This window comes from Cibotium barometz, chromosome 8 (genome assembly GCF_041138505.1).
Source record: "Cibotium barometz isolate CiBa-2024 chromosome 8, ASM4113850v1, whole genome shotgun sequence".
Taxonomy (NCBI): domain Eukaryota; kingdom Viridiplantae; phylum Streptophyta; class Polypodiopsida; order Cyatheales; family Cibotiaceae; genus Cibotium; species Cibotium barometz.
In genome coordinates, this window is record NC_141053.1 from 14,843,778 (window position 1) to 14,865,309 (window position 21,532).

At 48.4% G+C, this 21,532-nt stretch overlaps 1 protein-coding gene across 3 annotated transcripts in view; it reads left to right on the plus strand.

Annotated features, from left to right (window-relative positions):
• The first annotated feature begins 4,532 nt into the window (after positions 1 to 4,532).
• LOC147635948 (Pseudouridine synthase family protein) overlaps positions 4,533 to 21,532 on the plus strand; it is a 112,659-nt gene continuing 95,659 nt past the window's right edge. Inside the window, exons 1-3 of one of the 3 annotated variants that reach the window (XM_086801358.1) lie at positions 4,533 to 4,829; positions 8,207 to 8,263; positions 8,550 to 8,627. In XM_086801358.1, the coding sequence (XP_086657484.1) occupies positions 4,614 to 4,829; positions 8,207 to 8,263; positions 8,550 to 8,627 (351 nt within the window). In that variant the 5' untranslated portion in view covers positions 4,533 to 4,613. The remainder of the gene's footprint in view (positions 4,830 to 8,206; positions 8,264 to 8,549; positions 8,628 to 21,532) is intronic. The other 2 variants (XM_086801356.1, XM_086801357.1) reach the window with 2 other exon arrangements.

Sequence of the window (21,532 nt, forward strand, 5' to 3'; positions counted from 1 at the left end):
TAGCAAGTTTCCATCTAGCTAAGCATGCCCAGGGTTGTGGTTAGATTCTAGCTTGCCTATCCATTTGTCCAGTAATTGCCTTGTCTACCAGATTAGGGATGCCCCAGCCACCATTCTCCCTGCTAGTACATATTTGTTCCCAGGATACAAAATTCCACATCTTCTTATCAACAAAGGTCCACAAGAACTCTGTGAGACTCTTGTCAATCATATGCCAATCTGCATTAGAGAATTTGATCAAGGATGCAACATACACTAGTAGAGCTGTCAAAATCAACTACTTTCCCTGCTATTCTCAATCTGAGATTTGCTCTTGCTTTCACTTTCTGGGTGATTCTTTTATGTAGCCACTCAAAACATTGATGAGTGTCGGCCCTATTCCAACTGGGTAGCCCAAGTATCTAACTATGGTACCTGGTCCCAGGTTTTTTAGGTCAAATTCTGCTAGGCAATCCTTCTGGTCCACATATTTGAGTTTAATGCATTCAGTTTTATGTGGAGCTATCTTGGAACCTGACACCCTACAAAATTGGTTGTACACTTCCATCAGGCTAGTTAGACTTTGTTGTTCACACTTGACTATATTGCAGTTGTCATCTGCAAACAAAATTGGTTGTACACTTCCATCAGGCTAGTTAGACTTTGTTGTTCACACTTGACTATATTGCAGTTGTCATCTGCAAACAATTGGCATGCAAATTTTCTACCAAATGGCAATGGGAGATGTTTTAGTGCATCTCTTTGAATAAGTAAGTCAATATTTCTCAAAACAGAGGATCTGTAGCTAAGGTAAAGAGAAGGGGAACAAGGGGGCAACCTTGTCTTACTAACCTTCTCAGGGCAAACTTGTTGGAAACATAACCATTGACTTGAATAGTAGCATAGGCATTACTGAAAAGTGTTTGTACCATGCTAGTGAACATTGACCCAAAGCCCATATTCTTAAGCACTGCCAATATGAATTCCCAATAACCCACTCTCTCATATGCCTTATCAAGATCCATGTTAATCATAGCATGGTCCTCTTCTTGTTTAGTGGCCCAGTCCATGGCTATTAAGACATTAAAGATAGCTTCATGTATGCTCCTACCATGCACAAAGCCATACTGCATTGGATGCACCCTTTCACTTATCAGTGCCTTTATCCTTAAGGCTAGAGCCTTAGACATAACTTCGTAAATTGTATTTAGTATTGTCAAAGGCCTATAGTTCTTTACTTCATGCTTGTCCCCATTCTTGGGTATGAGTTTAATAAGTCCAGTCTTGATATGCTTTCTGGCATGTATCTATCCCTCCTGCATGCATTAAGAAGCTCACAGATGTCATCTACTGCGTAGGGCACCATTTCTTGAAACACTTTAGCCTGCAAACCATTAAGGCTCGGGGCCTTTTCTTTTTTCAGAGACTTGATGACATATTCAACCTCATAAGGGGAAAAAGGTCTACCCAGTAGGTGCCTTTTTTCCTCAGTGATGTCATCATGTACAGGCTCCATAAACAAGCTCCATAAACTGTTGTAATTTCTCTTGATAGTCACCTATGTGTCCAATGCTCTGCCTACAATGTTGGAGAGGCTATCAACAAAGAGCTATCTTATCTCCTCCTCATTTTCTGTAATCCTACCATCCAAGTCCTTGACTGCAGTGAGGTTAGCATCCTTCTTGGTCCTAAGAGATTTGAAGAACACCCTACTTGGAGTGTCCCCAACCTTAAGCCAGTATAAGCATGTTTGTACTCTGGCTGACTCTGCCCTCCTAGCTTCAATTCTTCTTGCATAGTCCTCAAGGTTATGAAGCATTTGGAGCATATAAGGGTCAAGGGGCTGAGATTTGCATATTTCCTTGATGCACATGAGTGCCTTCTCCAAGCCACTTTCCTCCTTCCTCCTGGTTTTAGCTCTTTTCTTCCCTTCTCTCTTAGCATACTTTGTGATAGCTTGGACACTAGTTTCCCATCTTCTGTAAGGGTCACTGCCTACCTCCCTTGCCTCTGACCATAAACCTTTCTCTCAGTCCTTCACAGAACCCTTTATCCTTCAAGAATGAAACATTGAACTTGAACAAAGGGGGGCCATTTCCAATTATTCTTTACACTTTGCATCTAAATGTCACCCTTAGAGGAGTGAGGTTTGAAACAATGTGTGAGTGCATAAGATTGCCTTCTATATCATGTTTAAGCCATGAGGCTTGGTTAGATGCATACTGTCTATCAAGTCTTTTGGCCACATAACCACCTTGCATTTGCCTATTGCTCCATGTTGGTGCCTTTAATGCACTACATCCTTCCATCACTGGCAAGGTCTATGACATCATGCTTCTCTATCCATGCTTTCCACTGTAATGGGGGGTCATCTTGGGTGGCTCAAAATTCACTCCTCTCCAAAAAGAGTAGGGACATCCTAGTCCATATTGGCTAGCAGTTCCCACATCTGCCTTCTTTCCATTTCCACATTGGAGGCATATACATTAACTAGCCCTATTTCAGAGCCCTCAATCACAACCTTACATGCAATCATTCTTCCACAATCAAAATACATAATGTCAATAATGGGCAATTTCTTATTAATTAGCAGCATACAACCACAAGAATCCCTGTCAGCCTTGCTGACTATGCACTCATGGTGGGTTTTGACATTCAGTTGGTTCTGCCCTAGCTTGGTCTCTTGTAGCATTAAAATTTCAAATCTCTTAGATAAAAGTAACCTTCTGACATAACCTTGTCTCTCCTATGAACATAAGCCTTTAATGTTCCATGAGGCCATGGATATAAACTTAGAGTACATTTTAGTCATTGATATGGCTGTTTGGGGGTGAATTCTCATCCTCATTACACTCCAACAGTACTGCAAAGGATCTGTTTCTGCTTCTTGCCTCTTTCTTGAGGTTAACTTTGTCTTTATGCTTGTTTTAGTAATGTCTTGTAGAGGTTGCTTTGCATTACTTGAGGGCTTGCTGTTGAGCCTCTTGTAATTTGAGGCTTGTTAGTCATGTGTATCCTTCTCCTTAGCAGGAGCTTTAGGGGTTTGAGCTCCTTTAGATGTACTTGCACTTTGTTGTACATTGGAGTTTTTTCCACCTTCCTTGGAGACCTCTTGTGTTGCAGGGGTTGGGGCCTTGATTTGATCCACTGAGCCCTCATTCTTATCTTCTTTGTGTTCTGGTTGTGATGGTGGGACCTTGCCTTGAGCTTGGTTATGAGGGGCAGTCCTTTGCAAAGTGACCTTGCCCTCTGCATTTAAAAACAGGAGTTAGGGAATGGTTGGAAGTGAACCTCCACATCCACTCTAAGCCCAACCATGTTGAATTGCAAGAAGTCTGGGATCTCTTGCCTCATGTCCCAGAGGATGCATGCTTTCTTAGTTGCTTTGCTCTCATACATGCCCTCTTTGGGGACATGGAGAACCTTACCCAATGCACTAGCCAATTCCCTAACCTGGTTCCAGAAGTAGTAGGGCAGACCTGGGAATTCAAACCATACTGGACATTGGTGTAATAGAACCTCTTCAGTTTTGATGGCAAGGGTCCAAGGGAGGGAGTATACGATATTCCCTCTGAAGGTAGCAACTGTAGCAAGGACATAATCTCTTTGCCCTTCTATTTCCACCATTGCCTAGAAGAAGCCTTTGCCTGCAAAGTGGAACCTGTGCAAGGTAACCTTACCCCCATATACTTCCTGGAACCATCTTTTAAATTCCTCCTCAGATGGTGGCTTCCCCATGAAGTACAGGTACAGTCCACATGCCATGGCTTTGTGAAGTTCATTGAGGGTCTTGCCCAGTGATAACTCCTTGCCTGCATACAAAACTTTCTTCCCCTTTGTGACCTTGGCAGACATTTTACCCAGGTCCTGAGCCAACTCGTCTGGGAGGAAAGCTTTAACTTGTTCTGAAAACCACCCAATTTGCACTTTTTCTGCATGGCTTAGTTGGCTTGAGTCCATACCTTCAGCACCACTTTCAACGCATGCCCACTTTCGTGTGGGTCTCTGCCCGCATTTGTCGCTCGAGGACTCCAGCGGCTAAATAGAAATGTGCCCTGTGTCAGCCTCCAAGCCTTTGTGACTCTTTATCTTTCTTGTTAGCTGTTGCTGTTAACGCACTTCTTTTTGAGTACGAGTATGTGAAAGTTTGTACACTCATTGATGCTAGAAGTGAGTTTTGAAGGGGAGATTTTTTGAGTACGAGTATGTGAAAGTTTGTACACTCATTGATTCTAGAAGTGAGTTTTGAAGGGGAGAAAGATAGTTGGACATTTATGTGGAAAGTTGTAAAGGCCCTAAGGTAAGGGAGTTTACACGAGTTGGACCTCTGCTTTTTTCCTTGACAGCAAATCTTTCTTTCCCATTTCTCACGGTTGGGGAGTCCATCTCCGTGCACTGGCCTTTATGGTTGACAATCCGAGGTGTAGTGTGTAAGCCCCTAAGTAAGAAGAAGGAAGGATTGTTTTTGTGAGTAAATCAACAATAGACCTAAGTAAGAAGAAAGAAGGTTTTTTTTTTTTTGTGAGTGAATAAATAATAAACCTAAGTAAGGATTTTTTTGGTGAGAATAAATAATAAACCTAGGAAGCAATGGAGAATCACATGTGAATTAAGCTTAAAAGCCCCAAAGCTCCATGAGCTCTGCTGTGGAAAGCGAAGGACTTGCGAGTCCAAAGAAGAAGAAGCTCAGATTGGATGATCAAAGTGGGGAGCCCCGGGTTGCTGTCGATGAAACAAAGCCTGCTGTTATGCAGAGGTACCTGGTCACCGTAGAATACATTGGCTCTCGCTACCTTGGATTTCAGAAGCAAAAGGGCCAAGACTGCAGAACCGTCCAGGGTGCACTCGAGGTTGACTCCCTTAATTTTCTTTGTTGATGGAGTCATCACATTGTGCGTGTGGTGCGTGTGCCTGTATGTGTGCGAGTGCTGCATGCATGGATGTCACCATGGACACATTGAATTGAATTTGCATATTTTGCATTTTGATATGTTAGTGATGTGGACCTCTATATATATGTGTGCGTGTGTGTGTGTGTAGAGAGAGAGAGAGAGAGAGAGAGAGCTGGGGTGTGCTTGTGCACCTCCATGTGCACATCAAATAGAGTTTCCGTAAAGTGGGCGTCAATTACATTTTTAATAACTTCGTGATATGGACCTATATTGTGTGGGGTGCACGCGTGTGGTGTGGACACGTTACATATTGCCTTTTATTATGTTAGTGGCATGGATCTACATTGTGTGGCATGTGTGGATGGGTGCCAAGTAGATATGAAGAGAGGGTTATCAACATATTCAAGAGTTCACAAGAGAATAGCGCTGATGTAGACTAAAACTAGTTTGGGTCTTGTGGAGATCATGTGCACGATCTAATATGAGTTTCGTTCTCCGTGACATCTAAATCAAGGTCCTTTACGAGACAAATTATGCACATGATAGACACTTGGTAGCTGCTGGTCTTTTTTCACCTATCTCATTGCATATCCAACAATAAAATGCGTTTCTCTACCTTTGTAAAAGAGACTAGACAGTGGCATTGGGTCACTCCATTGCTAAGACCTTCCCATCCCCATAGGGAAATCATGACATATTCACTCATAGTTGATAAATTTAATGGTCATGGTTTCCATACATGGCAAGTAAAGCTTAAATTTGCACTCATGAAGGATGGACTGTGAGAGGAAGGGAGGAGAAGTGTCCCGGATTGGAAGGACAAGAGAAAAGGTTTTGTCTTGAAAGAGATGAGAGTCCTAGCCATCATTGCCTTAGGACTAGGAGATAGTTTCATCCATCATATTGCATTGGAAGAAAATTCAAAAGGAGCATGGGATGAACTAGAAAAGTTGTTTGGTGCTTAACAAAAGAACTTTGATATTAGGTTGAAATTCAGTCTTTTGGATTGGATATCAAAGAAAGCGAGTCACTTCAAGATCACTTAAACAAAATAAAAAAGTGTCATGCAATAACTTGCATGTGTTGGAGCGTTGGTGGATGAGGAGGATGCCATAGCAATTCTTCTCAAGAGAACATGACCTTGGAAGCATTTAGCCCATTGGTGGCTATCTTGAAAAATCTACTTGACGTGACCTTTAGTGGCATTAAAGTAGCCTTGATTGAAGACAATCATAGGGACGGAGGGGATGGACCCTTGGAACGGGAGGATGCCGTCCCGGGAACACTTTGGGACGGGGACGGACGGACGTCCCTAGCTGGGCGTCCCTCACAAGGGATGTCGTTCCGGGGATGGATCCAGGAGGGGACGGCTGTGAGGGATGGCTGCAAAGGAACGCCCCAGGTTATCGTTTGGGCAACGGTCACATTTTCGACCATTTTTTTCTGGCTGTTTGGGGGGGGGGGGGGGGCTTTTTGTGGGCCTTTAGCCTTGGCCAATAGGCCTTGAGTCTCTGAGGCTTTGGGCCTTGGCCTCTCTCTTGCTTCCCTCCCTATAAGAAGACACACACACACACACTCCCTCTCACACTTCAAGCTTTAGCTTCACACACACACTCTCTCTCCCTCAAGCGGCGAGCCTCAAGGGCCAAGGTCCCAAGTTTCAAGCTCTCACACAAGCAAGCTCTAGTCTCTCAAGACTCTCACACTCTCCCTCACACACACTCTCTCAAGCTTCGCACACACACCCCAGTGCCCACCCACCTTCACATTCACCTTCACACTCAAGTTCTCCCTCAACTTTCAAGGCTCAAGAGTCAAGCCTCACTCACTCTCTCTCTCTCAAGCTATCGAGTGACAAGGAGGCATCCATCATCCATGGGATCCTCCTCATGTGGTGGCGGCACTTCAAGTTCTCGTAGAAGGACGACGGGATTGGTGGGATGAGGTCAATCACACCCCATTCCCTTATGGAGGCGGTGCACGGCCATGGGCATGCAAGCTTTGCCCGTATAGGCGAGTGGGTGGCGCTGACAAAGTAATTTTTAAGTGCCGTTCCTACCCTCATCCCCGTCCCCTTCATACAGCGGTCCCCTGTTCCTTGTGACTCTGACTGAAGAGGAGAAAGACTCGAAGTCAAAGCGGATGGACTTTCATCACATTATGAGGAGAAGGCTTTCCAAGAAGGAGGCCAATTATTGGAACATCTCTTCTAATTGATGGAACATGGCACCTCTCCCACCTTGTGTTAAACCCATTCATTGTATTCCTATCCTCGTGTAAAACTTCAAGTCCTAAGCGAACATTGTGTAGCCTATGAGGCACCTGTGATAGACCACTCTAGTAAATCACTGAAGTGTAGATCCAGTGTATGTATGGTGATAGTAGCTCATCACTTGAGGGGGAGTGTTGAAAATAGCAAGTGATGTTGGTTAAATGCTAGGAGCAAGGGAGAGTGCTATGTAACCCACAAATGATGTATGAGTTGTATTAGGTGACCAAAACCCTGACATCCAAAACATTTGTTCTCATTTCTAAGCTCATCCCTCTGAGTCCTTGAGAAAGGTGGGGCTCTTGAGAAAGTGTTCTGAGGGAAGAGTCTTCACTTCTGAATCTACCAGCATCTTGATTCTAATTTGGGCCTTGCTGCCTCTTTGGGGGAGGAAAGTTTGAAGTACTTCCCGGGGTTTGGAACCTTTTAAAGTTTAAGGGTGCAAGCTTTGGCGGGACCTTGACAACAAATGCCTTGGCAAAGTCCTTTGCCATTCTGACATCTTCAGCCAATCAGACTGGTTTGGCATTTTAAGAAAGATATATTAACGTCTACGAGAGGCCAAAGTCGGCCTATGAGACAAAAAATAATACAACTGTGTTCTTCCGGTCATCGGAAGAAAAGAAAAGAGAAAGATATATTAAAGAAAAAAGAGAGAGAGAGAGAGAGAGAGAGAGAGAGAGAGAGAGAGAGAGAGAGAGAGAGAGAGAGAGAGAGAGAGAGAGAGAGAGAGAGAGATTTTATTAACGTCTTCCAAAAGACCGAACTCGGCCTATGAGACAAATCGGAGTACCTGTATGGGGTATCCTCTGTCATCCTGAGAGAGAGAGAGAGAGAGAGAGAGAGAGAGAGAGAGAGAGAGAGAGTTGTATTAACGTCTTCAAAAGGCCAAAATGACTTTTGAGACCAAAAGGTTACATCATATCCATGAGGTACATCATCCTGGGTACAAAATAGTTATATATATATATATATATATATAGAGAGAGAGAGAGAGAGAGAGAGAGAGAGAGAGAGAGAGAGAGAGAGAGAGATTTTGGTGTTTGATCTATTGAGTTTGTTTCAGGAAGCATTTTCCAAATTTGTTGGAAAGCCTGTTGAAAGTGCAGCCTCAAGCCGGACTGTTAGTATTCGATGCCTACATTTTTTGTCATCAAATACATGCTCATACATTCAAAGTATTACCTTATGTGTGGAGTAATGGACGGTAGTATGGTTGAAGTTTTGGAGATTTTGGGCTTCGACAAAGTCAACGTAAAGATAGGCATTTTCTTTTAATTAACATTTTCTAAGCAGTTCAAATGATTTTATGGTCAGTTTTTGGCTTATCTCATCATTCTTTTGACTTGTGTCTAGATCTCTTTTTATTGGCTCATGTCTATATTGTAATGACTTTTTCCAATTTCAAGGATACTGGCGTGCATGCATTGCGAAATGTTTGCCATGTTGATGTGGAGCGAGTGAGCAAGAGGAAACCAGGAGAAATTGTGAGTCAAGGTTCAACTTTAAATCTCACTTTGGGGATTCTTTACTAATGTGTTATGGTGTTTTGCACATGCACAACTGCCAGCATATGCACATGCACAAGTTATGACTAACTAGATAACAACTAATCATAACTTTAAAGTGTATAAGCTAGTACAGTTTAGTGACATTTATTAATTTTATTTCATTTGCGTGGGAGAAGTCTAGTGTCACAAAGTGCTCACACCTTGGTTTGTACGCGCGCGTGCGCACACAGTTTTCCATTTCGCAGAGGTTGACATGGTTTCACCTGCCCGACCTATTGTAAGGCGCTTTGCCATCTTGCCCGCATGTAATGGACGTCCAATTCTTGTAAGACGACACTTATAACCTTATAGTGAGCTCAATGCCAAATAGGAAAGTCATACACACTTTGTGTATATGCTTGCTTAAGGCTAGAATTAGTGGCTCGTGACTGTTTTAAGTTATGGCCGACCAAGTGTGAACACTAGCCATTTGTGCTAAGTCATTTATGACATTGAGCAATACTCATTCATTCCAGTAGTGTCACAAAAAAGTGTTCAGCTAAACCCTGGTTTGCACGCATGTACGTCACATGTGCGCGCACACACACACACTATTATGTCACCAATTGGCTGACCATTTGGTCCATCTCCAGTTTTTGTGTCTCGTTCACTTGAGGCCAGGCCGGGGCCAATATTTTGCTGACATGGACGGGAGCCAGACTGGTGCCACCCGTGTGTTAGCAGGATGGTGTCGTATGGATGGGAGCCAGACTGGTGCCACCCGTGTATGACCTGGACTGTGTTCGACCCATGGGATTGTCACGCCATGGAAGAACCAGTATTCGTGCCATGTCTTACCTATGGGACTGTCACTCCATAGGGAGGCTCGTGCCTGGAACTGTGTCTTACCTATGGGATTGTCACTCCATAGGAAGACCAGGATTTATGTTTTACGTCGTGCCATTTTTGTGCCGATAGATATTTTGTACTTGTTCCATGAACGGGAGATATGTCCATGATACTATTTGCACATGCACACATGTTTTGCATGTTTGAAACTGTTTTCGCATGACTTGTATTTTTGTGTTTGCCTGTTTGACGTGTTACTTACTGAGCGGGGACGCCTGCCAGTGACTCTGTCTTCTGACGAGTTTTGGTGCATGGTCACCTACCCACACCCCCTTAGAACTGGCCGCCCACATGCAATCGTGGGGAGCCAGCCAACACTATGGTTCTAACTCCCTCTCCAACCTTTACAAAAAGAGAGCCATCACCCTTCGTGGAAGACACCAGCGATCATCTCCTCCGTTTTATTTTCAAGCGACGCCATCTCCATCCTTCAAGCGGCTGCCTCACTTGAGGCTGCGTTTCTACTCCTTCCCAGGCTGCTGTGTATCTGTATGACCAGGCAACGACTCTACAAGAACTGCTGCGTTACTGCTCATACAGTCGAGTGTATGCTGCGTTACTGCTCATACAGTCGAGTGTATGCTGCGTAGGCTACCTATTCTGCAGGCAGCTGTGTACTTCTCCAGCCAGGCGCTGCAGGCAGTTGTGTACTTCTCCAGCCAGGCGCTGCACTGCCTATCTTGCAGGCTGCTGTATATACTCCTCTAGCCAGGCGACCACAGAAGCTCTGTGTGCGCTTCCAGTCAGGCAGCCTTACAGGCTGTATTGCCAACCAATCCGCGGAGTCCAGTGAAAGCACAGGACCGTTTCATTTCAATTTTGTAAGGTTCCTCCCTTCTAAAATGGGGGAAACACTTAAGATAGTCCACTAAGTCTTAACTTGGAGAAAATTTCCTATTCATGGATACCTTGACCATGTAGAGATTCAAGGATACGATTCATAGGTAAGACCTAGTTCAATCTCGTAGGGGGAGCGTGATCTTCTAAACATCAAATCACCCATAGGGCAATTGATCATAAACTGGGCAACCACTAGACTTGATTTCTAGAGGCAACGCTTTTTTCCTCATCTTAAGCAAGGCACAGCCGCTGCTGGACTAGTCTTTTGGAATAGAGTTGCCCAAGAACCTATTTATCTAGCGTAGGGCTTTCTCTTAATCTGTTGGAAAGCTACCCGACTAATCAGGTCCACCCGTCCATAGGATAGTGCCGTCGGGGCATTCCATTCTCCCACTTTCCACCCTACTCATGCATCAATTTGTTTTCTAATTAATCCTACCACACTGTTTGACATAAATAAACATGTTCCTTAATTAAGGCCCTTTCTCACAAGGGTTGTTAAAACCATAGTCACCAGGGAACGGGAACGGATATGGGAACGAGGGGCCAATCCGAAACGGGAACGGGACCCCTTGCAATCCGGAACGGGATCCGAAACGACACGTTATCATATTTCAATACACATGAGTAGACAAATATACAATTAAAAGCAGGCAAAAAAGAGACAAATATACAATTAAAAGCAGGCAAAAAGAGACAAATATACAATTGAAAGTAGACAAAAAGAGACAAGAATTTGATAGCAAACTCAATGACCTTGTTTATATTTAGAAAACCAGAAGTACAATAGCTTGTACAATGTACAGCCACATAGTGAAAGCTAGATAGCTAAGAACAAAGAAACCTAAAGTCCTAGGTGATATCAAATAGGTGCAAAGATGTCAGCGAGATCATCCATAGATGCATCATGCATCGATGCAGGTGGAGGTGGAGGTGGAGGTGGAGGGTCGTCATCATCCGACTCAGACTGTAGCTCCATATCTATGAAGCTCTCATGGTCAAAGTCACCACTAGCAACCTGGGCTAATAGTCGCAAGTTGGCTGACACATACACAAGGTCATTTGTTCTGGTAGTGAGTAGCTGATTTCTCTTCTTCGAGGCAACATGGCTAAAAACACTCCATAGTTGCTCAATTGGAGAAGAACTTGCATTCTGACTGAGAATGCGCATTGCAAGCCGTTGTAGCTTTGGAGTACCCGATCCGTAGTTCTCCCACCAAAGAGCACCTCCCATAAGTGTCCTATCTTGCTGGGCATCTGCTGAACCAAAATTACCTGTCTTTGCTCTGTACTTTCCCAAATCAATTCTAATCTTGCTTCTCATCGTAGCATCAGGCACCAATCTGGCAAGGATTTTGTCCCAGCCATTTGTGACTTCTTCATCCGATTCCTGGCCTTTGCCTTGAAACTCTGGATCAATCACAAATGCAGTTGCATGCATTGGTGAGTGATATCGGTCCCACCTTGCTTGACACAAACTTTGAAGTTCTGCCTTCTTTGTTGTGTCGGGCTCCAAAGAAAGGATACGCTCCACCATCTTGTCCATGTCCTCATAAACTTTGCCAATGCAAGGTTTTTTCCCATCCACCATACGCAGCATGTAGATAATGGGCTTCGTAATGTTGACAACATGCTCAATCTTCACCCACAAAGGAGCATCCATGATGTGGGTGTAACAAGTTGTTCCTTGTGTGCTACGGGCAGTGGGCCACGTGCTCCACTCATCACTCACTACAAGCTGCTTGAGAATGTTATGGAGTGCAACTAGCCTCTCTAGCATAATAAAATTATATGCAAAACGAGTTTCCGAATATTTTTTAAGATCCAAGTTTGGGGATCTTTTCCTAAACTCGGAGAGGCTAAATGTGTGCCGAGTGATGAATGAAACTATGTCTTTTCCCTTTGCTATGCATGGTGCTACCCATGAAAGACCATCAATGTCTTTCAGAAGATTATTCAAGCCATGTGCAATGCATGGAGTGAATGTGATGTGTGGATACCTTGCCAAAAGAAGGTTGCCTGCAGCTCGATTTGAGGCCTCCCCATCACCAATGACCTGGATCACATCTTGAGGACCCACTTGCTCAATTGCCTCTGCCCATTCCTCCACGATGACGTCCGCATACTTGCCCGTTGGAGAGGCATCATGGGAAGACACAAAAAATGTGTTCCCTCGAGAGTATGCGATGATGCCATGGATGGAGCGAGATTGGCTATCACTCCATCCATCACTAATGATGGAGACACCGTTGCGTTGCCACCCTTCCTTGACGTTTTGCATGGCTTGCTCAACAGCTTCCTTTTCCTTTGCCAAAAGCGTGGTTCGAAGGCTCTCCGAAGAAGGGGGAGTGTAGGTTGGTCCAAATTCAGCAATGAGACGAACCATTTCCCGAAAATAAGGGGACCTTGCCACATTGAAAGCGATGTGGTCATGGTAGAAGAACCTTGCAATAGCTGCATCCACGGCTTCTCGTTTGCGTGGATTCCAAGAACCCGCAAGAGTTCTTTGCGTGCCTTTGGGGGGTGGCGGTTGATGCACGGAAGAAGAGCCTACGGATGTGGAGAAGTTGCAGGAGTTGTAAAGAATGATGGGTTCGCAGCCATAGCTCTTGGAGGAGGAGCACGAAAAATCACTTCATTATGCCTAGCTTCTAGCTCTCTCTTTTTCTCAGCTGAGATTGACAAGCATGGTTGGATTTCTTGTCCCGGCTCATGGATTAGGTGACCTCGAACTCGGTTGACTCCCCCATGTTTGGTGCTGCCACAATAGCGACATTTCCACTTCCTAGCTCCTCCGCCTGGATTGGCCTCAAGAACCTCATCCCACCATGACCATGCTTCGTTCTTCTTGGCTCTCTTGGTTCCCTTAGGAGGCATTATATGAGAGAGAGAGAGAGAGAGAGAGAGAGAGAGAGAGAGAGAGAGATTGTACTTGGCTTTGAGAGAGAGATTGTACTTGGCTATGAGAGAGAGAAAGCTGTCTTGGTTCCCTTATGAGAGAGAGAGAGAGAGAGAGATTGTACTTGGCTATGAGAGAGAGAGATTGTACTTGGCTATGCACACTGTACTTGCAGCTGCACTCTGCAGGATTTTATAAGTTCTCAGAGAGGTACGTTTTTTTTTAACGTTGATATTGACGTTTTTTTTTTGAACGTTGCAGGGCAGCCTGCAGGCCGTCTTTCAACGTTTTTTTTTAACGTTGCATAATCTATTCGTTTTTTGTTTTGTTTTTTTTTAAGGGGTCGGCGGCGGCGCTCAAAGCAGGTATCCGTTTTTTTTTTAATACAACGGGTGCCCAACGTTTTGGGCACCCTTTAAAAAAGGCCCAAAATTTGGGCCTTTTTTAAAGGGTGCCCAAAACGTTGGGCACCCGTAACCCGTTTTATTCAAAAAAAAAAAAGGATACTCTGCCGGCTGCCACAACGTGGAAAAAAAAACGTTAAGGTTGCCGTTTCGCGAATCAGGGGAAAAAAAAATAAAAACAATGTTGCTCCACGTTCCACCATTCCCAAGGTGGCTTCCTCCACGTTCCCCCGTTCCACACCAGTGGAACGACGTTCCCATGTGACTATGGTTAAAACAGCCTTTTTACACAATGCAATCATGCCAAAGACAAGATATATTTATATAAAAAGTTTATATATGAATCAATTCCATACAAGCCAAACTGGTCCTCTTATTCTTTTTATTCTACCGATGATCTAGAATTCGGCCTTCCAGTCTCTACATGCTGGGCAAAACCCTACGGGACCATACACCTCATCGTCGGCCGCTGGCGGCTTATTTACTGCACTAGCCTGGGCCCTCAGAACTAGGCAGCATCATAATCTCTCGCCTCAATCGGCGATCCTTATTCTCCCAATGGTATGAGGGATACCTTGGCCTATTCCCGGGCTTTGCTAACGACGTCGCCCGGCTACACAAGCACGGAACGGAGTTAGCGTTGAAGCCAAAAAAAAAAGCTTGCACTCTTTAAAGATAACAATTTCAATGCAATTTATTGAATATAGCATTACACAATTCGTAAAGATAACAATTTCAACGCAATTTACTGAATGCAGCATCACATAATTCGTAACTTCATACGTCACTCACTATCTGGTGGAGCTCTTTCGTAGCTCGCTGAAGCTCCCACCTCCACCCTGCACTGCGCGCCCATCGCCTTCCCTCCCTCGCGTCCCTTCCCTTCCACCCCCCGCCTGCCATCGCTTCTGTGCCCCCCCCCTTCTTCTCGCCGTTGCGCCCCCTCCTTCCTCGTTGCTGCGCCTCCCCCCTCCTCGCCATCTCGTCCCCCCCCTCCTAGCCTCTTCGTCTGTTCGTCCCCCCCCCTCTTCGCCTGTTCGCCCCCCCACCCTTTTTCGCCTGTTCGCCCCCCCCCTCTTCGCCTGTTCGCGCCCGCCTCCCTTCAGCAGCGCCCCGCCCTCCCTCCCTTTCGTGTTGTTGCCGCCCCCCCAGGGCTTCTCCTTCGTTTTTCGCCCCCTCCCTCCTCTTTCGTGCTGTTTTTCACCCCCAGGGGGTTTTGTTTTTCTTCATTTTCATCCGGTCTTCCGCCTCTTTGTGTGCAGCCCGTTTCTTGCAGGATTTCCGCTTTCGCCTCGCCTTCGCCTGAGCTTCAGACTCTGATGGAGACTTCTCCCGCCTCGCCTCAGAGGGACTCATCCGCAGCCCCCTCGCCCGCCCCCGCCGAGGACATTCCCATCAGGCTTTCTCTTTCGCCGGAAGAGGAAGCGAGCCTCACCGCAGAGGTGGAACGCCTCCAGGCTCATTCCACCATCTGCCGTATAGTCGGCACTCGCCCCAGCAGAGGGGAGATCAGGGATCTTCTTCAGGCTCGCCTTCTTGCAGATGTGGGCAAGATCCTGGATGTACAGCTCCTGGGCCGGGGCCATTATCAGATCGAGTTCGAGGCCGCCCAGAGCGTTGCCAAGGTCCTTGCCATGAGTCCTCTAGACATCAGGGGTGCTCGGGCTTTCTTCAGACCTTGGCAGCATGGATTTGACCCAGCAGCGGCGGAGCAGGGAGAGCGCCTCTTCCATATTACAGTTTGTTTCCCTGGTCTCCGCCGGGAGTATCTTCCGCTCCTCTCCAGGCTCGGAGCATTGGTGGGCTCGGTACTAGAGACGGGCCCCTCAGCAGCTTCAGTGGTGGCCAGAGCAGCTGGGCTACCTTCGGTCAGAGTGTTGGTGTCTGACATCTCCTCCCTTCCTAAGGTCATTCAGCTACCTAGGATAGGGGGGGGGTGGATAGATCAGAGAGTGGAGTTCTCGGGGCTCCCGAACCAGTGCTTCATTTGCAGGCAGGTCGGTCATCTGGCCAAGGCCTGCCCTCGCAGGAGACCTCGACCCTCACCACAGCAGCAGGCTACTGATGGCCCGCCCACAAATTCGGCTCGGCAGGCTGCCTCAGGGACACCTGCTTAGGCTACAGAGACCTCGGAGTGGCAGCCTGGACAGGGGCACCGCCGAGGGAGACAGCCACAGCAGCACGCCCAGAGACCGCTGCAGCAGTAGCCACAGTCTCAGCCTCACTGGGTTCCCGTGAGGAACAGCTTTGCTCCCCTTCAGGAGGAGACCCCTGCAGCGACTGAGGACCAGGAGATGCCAGCACCCCCTCCTTCACCCCCCCCACCCCCGTCCCCTCCCACCGCCTCGCTTCCACCTTCGCCTCCTCCCGTCTCCGCTCCGGTTTCGGCAACGGCTCCCTCTCCACCTCCCTCGCCTCCCCCTCCTCCCCCTCCGCCCGCCTCACCTTCCCGGGAGGCCCTGGCAGTTCCCTGGTGCTCACCTGCAGTCCGGAGAGCGCTGAGCACTGACCTCGCTCGAGCATCACAGAGGAGACCTATGCCGATTAGGGCCTCACGGATTTCATCTATCCGCAGTCGGCTGAGTCGCCTTGGCATTAGACAGCGCTCGGAGGCTTTTGATTATACCTTCACACGGCTTTTTGGAGCAGAGGGCCCCCATGAGCCAGCACCCATCCGAGTTCATGTAGTGATACCTCCGGCCCGCGGGGAGGAGGCACTAGACTCAGCGGTGGCCTTCTCGTTCCCTCTATGTGGACCTTGTGACCGGGAGTGGACTCTAGAGCTCGCTCTCAGCACTTTGAAGACTCAGGCAGTTGAGTTTTCTCATCACATGAGCGATCTGGAGGTGACAGATGTGATAGGCCGACTTTGGGAGTTGGCTCATTTTTTCTTGGATCTCGGGAGTGTGGATACCTCAGGGATTCGGCATTTGGTCGTGCGCATAGTGGCAGACTTGGCACGCGACCTTGGATATGTGAGTATACACGAGGTTGCTCTGTCAGAGCAGGAGGCAGTCGCCATTGGCCACAGCCACTGGCGCCTGATCCGGGATTCTTGCAGTACACCGGGTGGGCAGATTCGCAGCCGTTTGGATGGGGACTACTCTCCATCCAAGCCGCTTGCGAAGGCCCGTCGAACGGCTGAGACAGCATCCACCTCAGCAGGGCATCCATGAGGATCATCTCATGGAATGTACAGGGCCTTGGCGGAGCACACTTTATACGCTTTCGAGGTTGCTTGAGGCAGGAGCTTGAGAGATGCTTGGTTGGTGGCAGCATGGATATTTTGATGATGCAGGAGCACCACTTGGGTGAGAGCAGGATCCGGAGATATGGTTCGGTGATGCCTGGTAGATGGGACACTTTTTGGTCTGCAGGGTTTGGTCCTTTGGGTGGACAGGGAGGAGTATGCATGGTTATTGCAGATGTATGGCGGCAGGCCATTGTGGATCGAGGGATCATTGTGCCTGGTAGAGCACAGTATATCATTCTGAGGATGCATGATGAGCTATTGGGTGTGCTCAACATCTATGTGCCCAATCATGCTAGTGCCAGAGCAGAGTTCTGGACTCAGGTTACAGATGCATTGCCAGAGGCCGCACATTGGTGTGTTGGGGGAGACTTCAACATGCTTGAGGACCCGGCAGATAGGGTGGGAGGCAGTCATGCTACAGTGCACGGCACGGAGCTTGCAGCTTGGGACCGGTTTTGCATGTCATTGAGGATCACTGATGCATGGCAGCATGGGGCTTTTTCCCGGTCTCAGGACAGTCTTAGTTTCTCTCGGTCGGATCGCCGGCAGGGAGGGACTAATCTATCACGGATTGATCGCTTTTATGTGGGCGACTGGTTAGGGGAGCGAGGGGGCTCCGTCGGCATTCTCGCTGGCACCTCATTTTTAGATCATGCGCCAGTTATATTGACATTGGAGGAGGGGACACGGGAGCCCAGCTTGCAGTTGAGGATCCCAGAGAGGGTACTTACAGATCCCAGTCTCGCTGAGGACATTGAGAGGATCTGGCATGATAGTCAGTGCTCTGACCAGGATGCAGCGGGCCAGTGTGCCCAGGGACTCATTGATCTTAGCTCTTTTCTACACGCTGCAGCTTTGACACGACTGGGAGAGATTCGCGAGCGGGAGCAACGGCTGAGACGCAGCCTTGCTTCGCTACAGCGCCTTCAGGAGCAGCAGCCTGCATGTGAGTGAATGGCGTCCCAGCTGAGCCAGGCACGCCAGGAGGTTAGAGAGGTAGAGGAGCAGAGACATGAGTTTTACTATCGTCATCAGGCCTCTCAGTGGACGCAGCTTGGTGATAGAGTGACTGGAGAGTTTTTTGAGATCACTGGACCCCGTCATGCGCGAGCAGGAGTCCGCCAGCTAGGTAGACCGGATGGATCGGTAGCTACTGAGCTTGGGGAGATCAGAGCCATTGCTACTGCATTTTATAGTGACCTGCTTTCAGCGGAGCCAGCCGCTGAGGATCGAGATGTTTGCAGACAGACTGTGTGGGCCCATGTGCAGAGGAGGGTCACAAACCATATGCGTACAGCTCTAGGTGCGCCTCCGTCAGAGATTGAGCTTGGCGAGGCCTTGAGGGTCCTGCCGTGACATAGTTGCCCAGGGGAGGACGGACTGACGCCGGCCTTTTTTATGCGCTATTGGGACCTTTTGGGGCCAGGCCTCCGTAGGGGCTTTCAGCATGTTTTGGACACTGGGGTGATGCCGCAGAGCTTTTCAGAGGGCTTGATCTATCTTATCCCTTAGGGGGAGGGAGTATCAGATGACATTCGGCATTGGAGGCCTATTACGATCCTCATTACTGTCTACAAGGTCTTAGCAAAGGCCTTGAGTTTGAGGATCCAGCCCTTCTTGGGGGAGTTGATTCATGCTACTCAGACAGGATTTGTCAAGGAGCGCAGTATCCTTGACAACATCTTTACTTTCTGGGAGGCGACGGCCCGAGCTAGATTTCTTGGCGAGGACTTGGTCGTGATGCTTCTCGATTTTGAGAAGGCATACGATAGAGTTGATTGGGGTTTCTTAGAGGGCACTATGCTTCGCCTGGGCTTTGAGCCAGGATGGATCAGAGGGGTGGCAGCTCTGTATTCCACAGCTCGCAGCCAGGTGCTGATTGCAGGAGGACGGGGGCCGAGTTTTGAGCTGACCAGATCAGTCCGTCGGGGGTGTCCTCTCGCCCCTTTCCTTTTTCTCGTCTTTGCGGAGGCTATGAGTATGTATTTGACGGCAGAAGAGGTTGGTTTGCGAGGACTGCAGCTCCCAGTTCGGGGGGAGGACCTGCTTGATGCTGAGTTTGCAGACGACACGGGCTTATTTTTGCATGGCCATGAGGCCAATCTTATTCGGGCTGAGCAGTCGCTCCAGGTTTTTAGTGCAGCTTCGGGAGCACTGATCAATTGGCGCAAGACAGTGGCCTTTTGGATCAGTAGCGCTCCCACTTCGGCATGGAGTCCGGACCCCGGTTTTAGATGGATTCCTCCAGGCACAGCAGTGCGGTATTTGGGATGCCAGATTGGCCTAGATTTGTCACCTGAGCAGCAGATTGCCCCGCTTCTTCTGAGCATTCGGAAGAAGCTATTGTATTGGAGTACAGCTCGACTATCCTTGGTTGGGAGGGTGGTGGTGGCAAATCAGGTGTTATTAGCGACCATGTACATTACATCGTGCTGGATTTTCTCGAGCTCTTGCATCAGCCAGGTACAGAGGCTGATCAGGAACTTTCTGTGGTCCGGGAGGGACGGTCAGCCAGCTCGGGCAAAGGTTGCATGGGCAGTTATTACACTTCCGCTGGCTCAGGGCGGTTTGGGCATTATAGATCCAGTCGATCAGAGTAGAGCCTTATTGGGGAAGCTTATTGTTCGGGGGTTGCTTCCAGGCGCTGAGCCTTGGAAAGAGCTCCTCTTGCAGCGACTGCAGGCTCGGGCGCCCCCAGCAGGGGGTACTTGGGCACCAGAGATTCGCTGGATCTTCATAGAGATGAGGAGGACAGGCCTCAGTAGAGGATGGGAGGACAGATTTGCTTTGAGTATCCTGAGAGCTTGGGAGCTGCTGAGACCGGGGCTCTCTCAGCGGCCTCCTTCTTGTGTTGAGGAGCGGGCCAGACAGCCGCTCATCTGGAGCCCAGCGGTTCGCACGGAGCAGGGTCATATGCTGGGTTCTCGGCCTCGTCTAGCCTGGGGACCTTTAGCGGCAGGCCCAGCTCGTAGTTTTGGAGACTGGCAGGCTTTCTGCAGTCTACCAGAGGAGATCCAGGTGGAGAGGCTGAGTCACTTCAGAGGGGGCTTGATTATGAGGGATGATATACAGGAGGCACTCATAGAGGAGTGGTTCACGCCTCTCGAGCCAGTGGCCCCACGGTGGATGGGAGCCTTTACACAGTTGGAGATCCTGATTGCTGTCAGAGCTAGCACTGAGGATGGCAGATGCCTCTACTATGAGATTCAGGATGAGGGCAGACTCCAGAGAGTGGAGGTGGAGTCGCCTTTGGTTGCAGAGTGCACCTTTCAGAGGATTCGGGTAGTGGCCGCCGCTTCTCGGAAGTGGCATATTGACCCCGACCCTGCTGATGTGCTCCCGGATTGGCGCATATGGGCATATGCAGCGCGCCCCTTGGCCCGGCTACAGTGGGACCCTGGGGAGTACGAGTGGCATGATCCTTATGCATCCCTTGAGGCCACAGAGATCACCTTTTTCCAGTATACTGTTCGGTTGGGGCGGCATATTTTGACGGCGAGGAGGACGGTTTCTCCAGCGGCAGCGGGGCATTGGCGACTACAGGGACTCTCACAGGAGTTCCTGGAGGATTTCTGGGCTCGGCTCTGGGCTAGTCGGCAGGCCCGCAGGATCTCGGCTTTTCAGTGGCTGGTCGCCCACAGGGGCTCAGCAGTTGGCACTTGGCTTGTTTACAGCGGTCTTCCGGCAGCTTGCGTCCGATGCGGCCACCCTATGGAGACACAGAGACATTGCCTTTGGGACTGCCCTCAGGCACAACAGATTTGGCTGCGGATCCTGCGTATTCTGGCCCCCCTCTCTCCAGAGGGTATGTTTACGTGGGGTGCCGCTGCTTGGTCGACTTCGTCAGGGCCTGCTATGGGCTATGAGATGGAGCAGGGCAGTCAGGCCATCAGATTTATTAGGGGCCAGCCTCGCCTGGTTCCGGCACCGGATTTCTCGTCCGCCAGCTGGACACAGGAGAGGGATTTACGATGGGAGCTCCTCAGCAGCCTCACCATCTGGTTCACCTGGAGGGCCCGGTGCTTTATGGCCTTTGAGGGGAGATTGGAGCCACCAGCAGAGACTGTACGGGGGATTTGGCAGGAGTTGATATACACCCTGCGAGGACAGTACGACCGCATCCGGGGAGACTCGGATGAGGCGATCTTACGGCGCCAGGCCTTTCACACCACTTGGCGCTGTGGCCCTTGCTACACCTTACACACGGGATCCCCCCGTTGGCACTACAGGCCACCTGTTTGGCTCTTCCCCCCTCCTATTGTATGATTTAGCCGCTCAGTTCTTTGTACTGATGCTTGTATTTTGCAGCACCTAGGGAGAGTCTCCCGGGCTGCCATGATGTATTCGCTGCTCTATCTCTCTTAGGAGCACGAGAGATCTTTTGTAGCCCTTCGGGCGTTTTTATATAACTAATGAAAGGATCTTTTCTCGGAAAAAAATAAAAATAAAAAAAATTCGTAACTTCATACAATTTTATGTCCTTATTTATAAAGGAAAAGATACACATTTATTAACACTAATTTTAAGGAAAAACTCTTCTTAAAAAAAAAACCAAGCTAACCTGGCCACCATTTCCTTGAGGAGCTTGAAAAGGGAG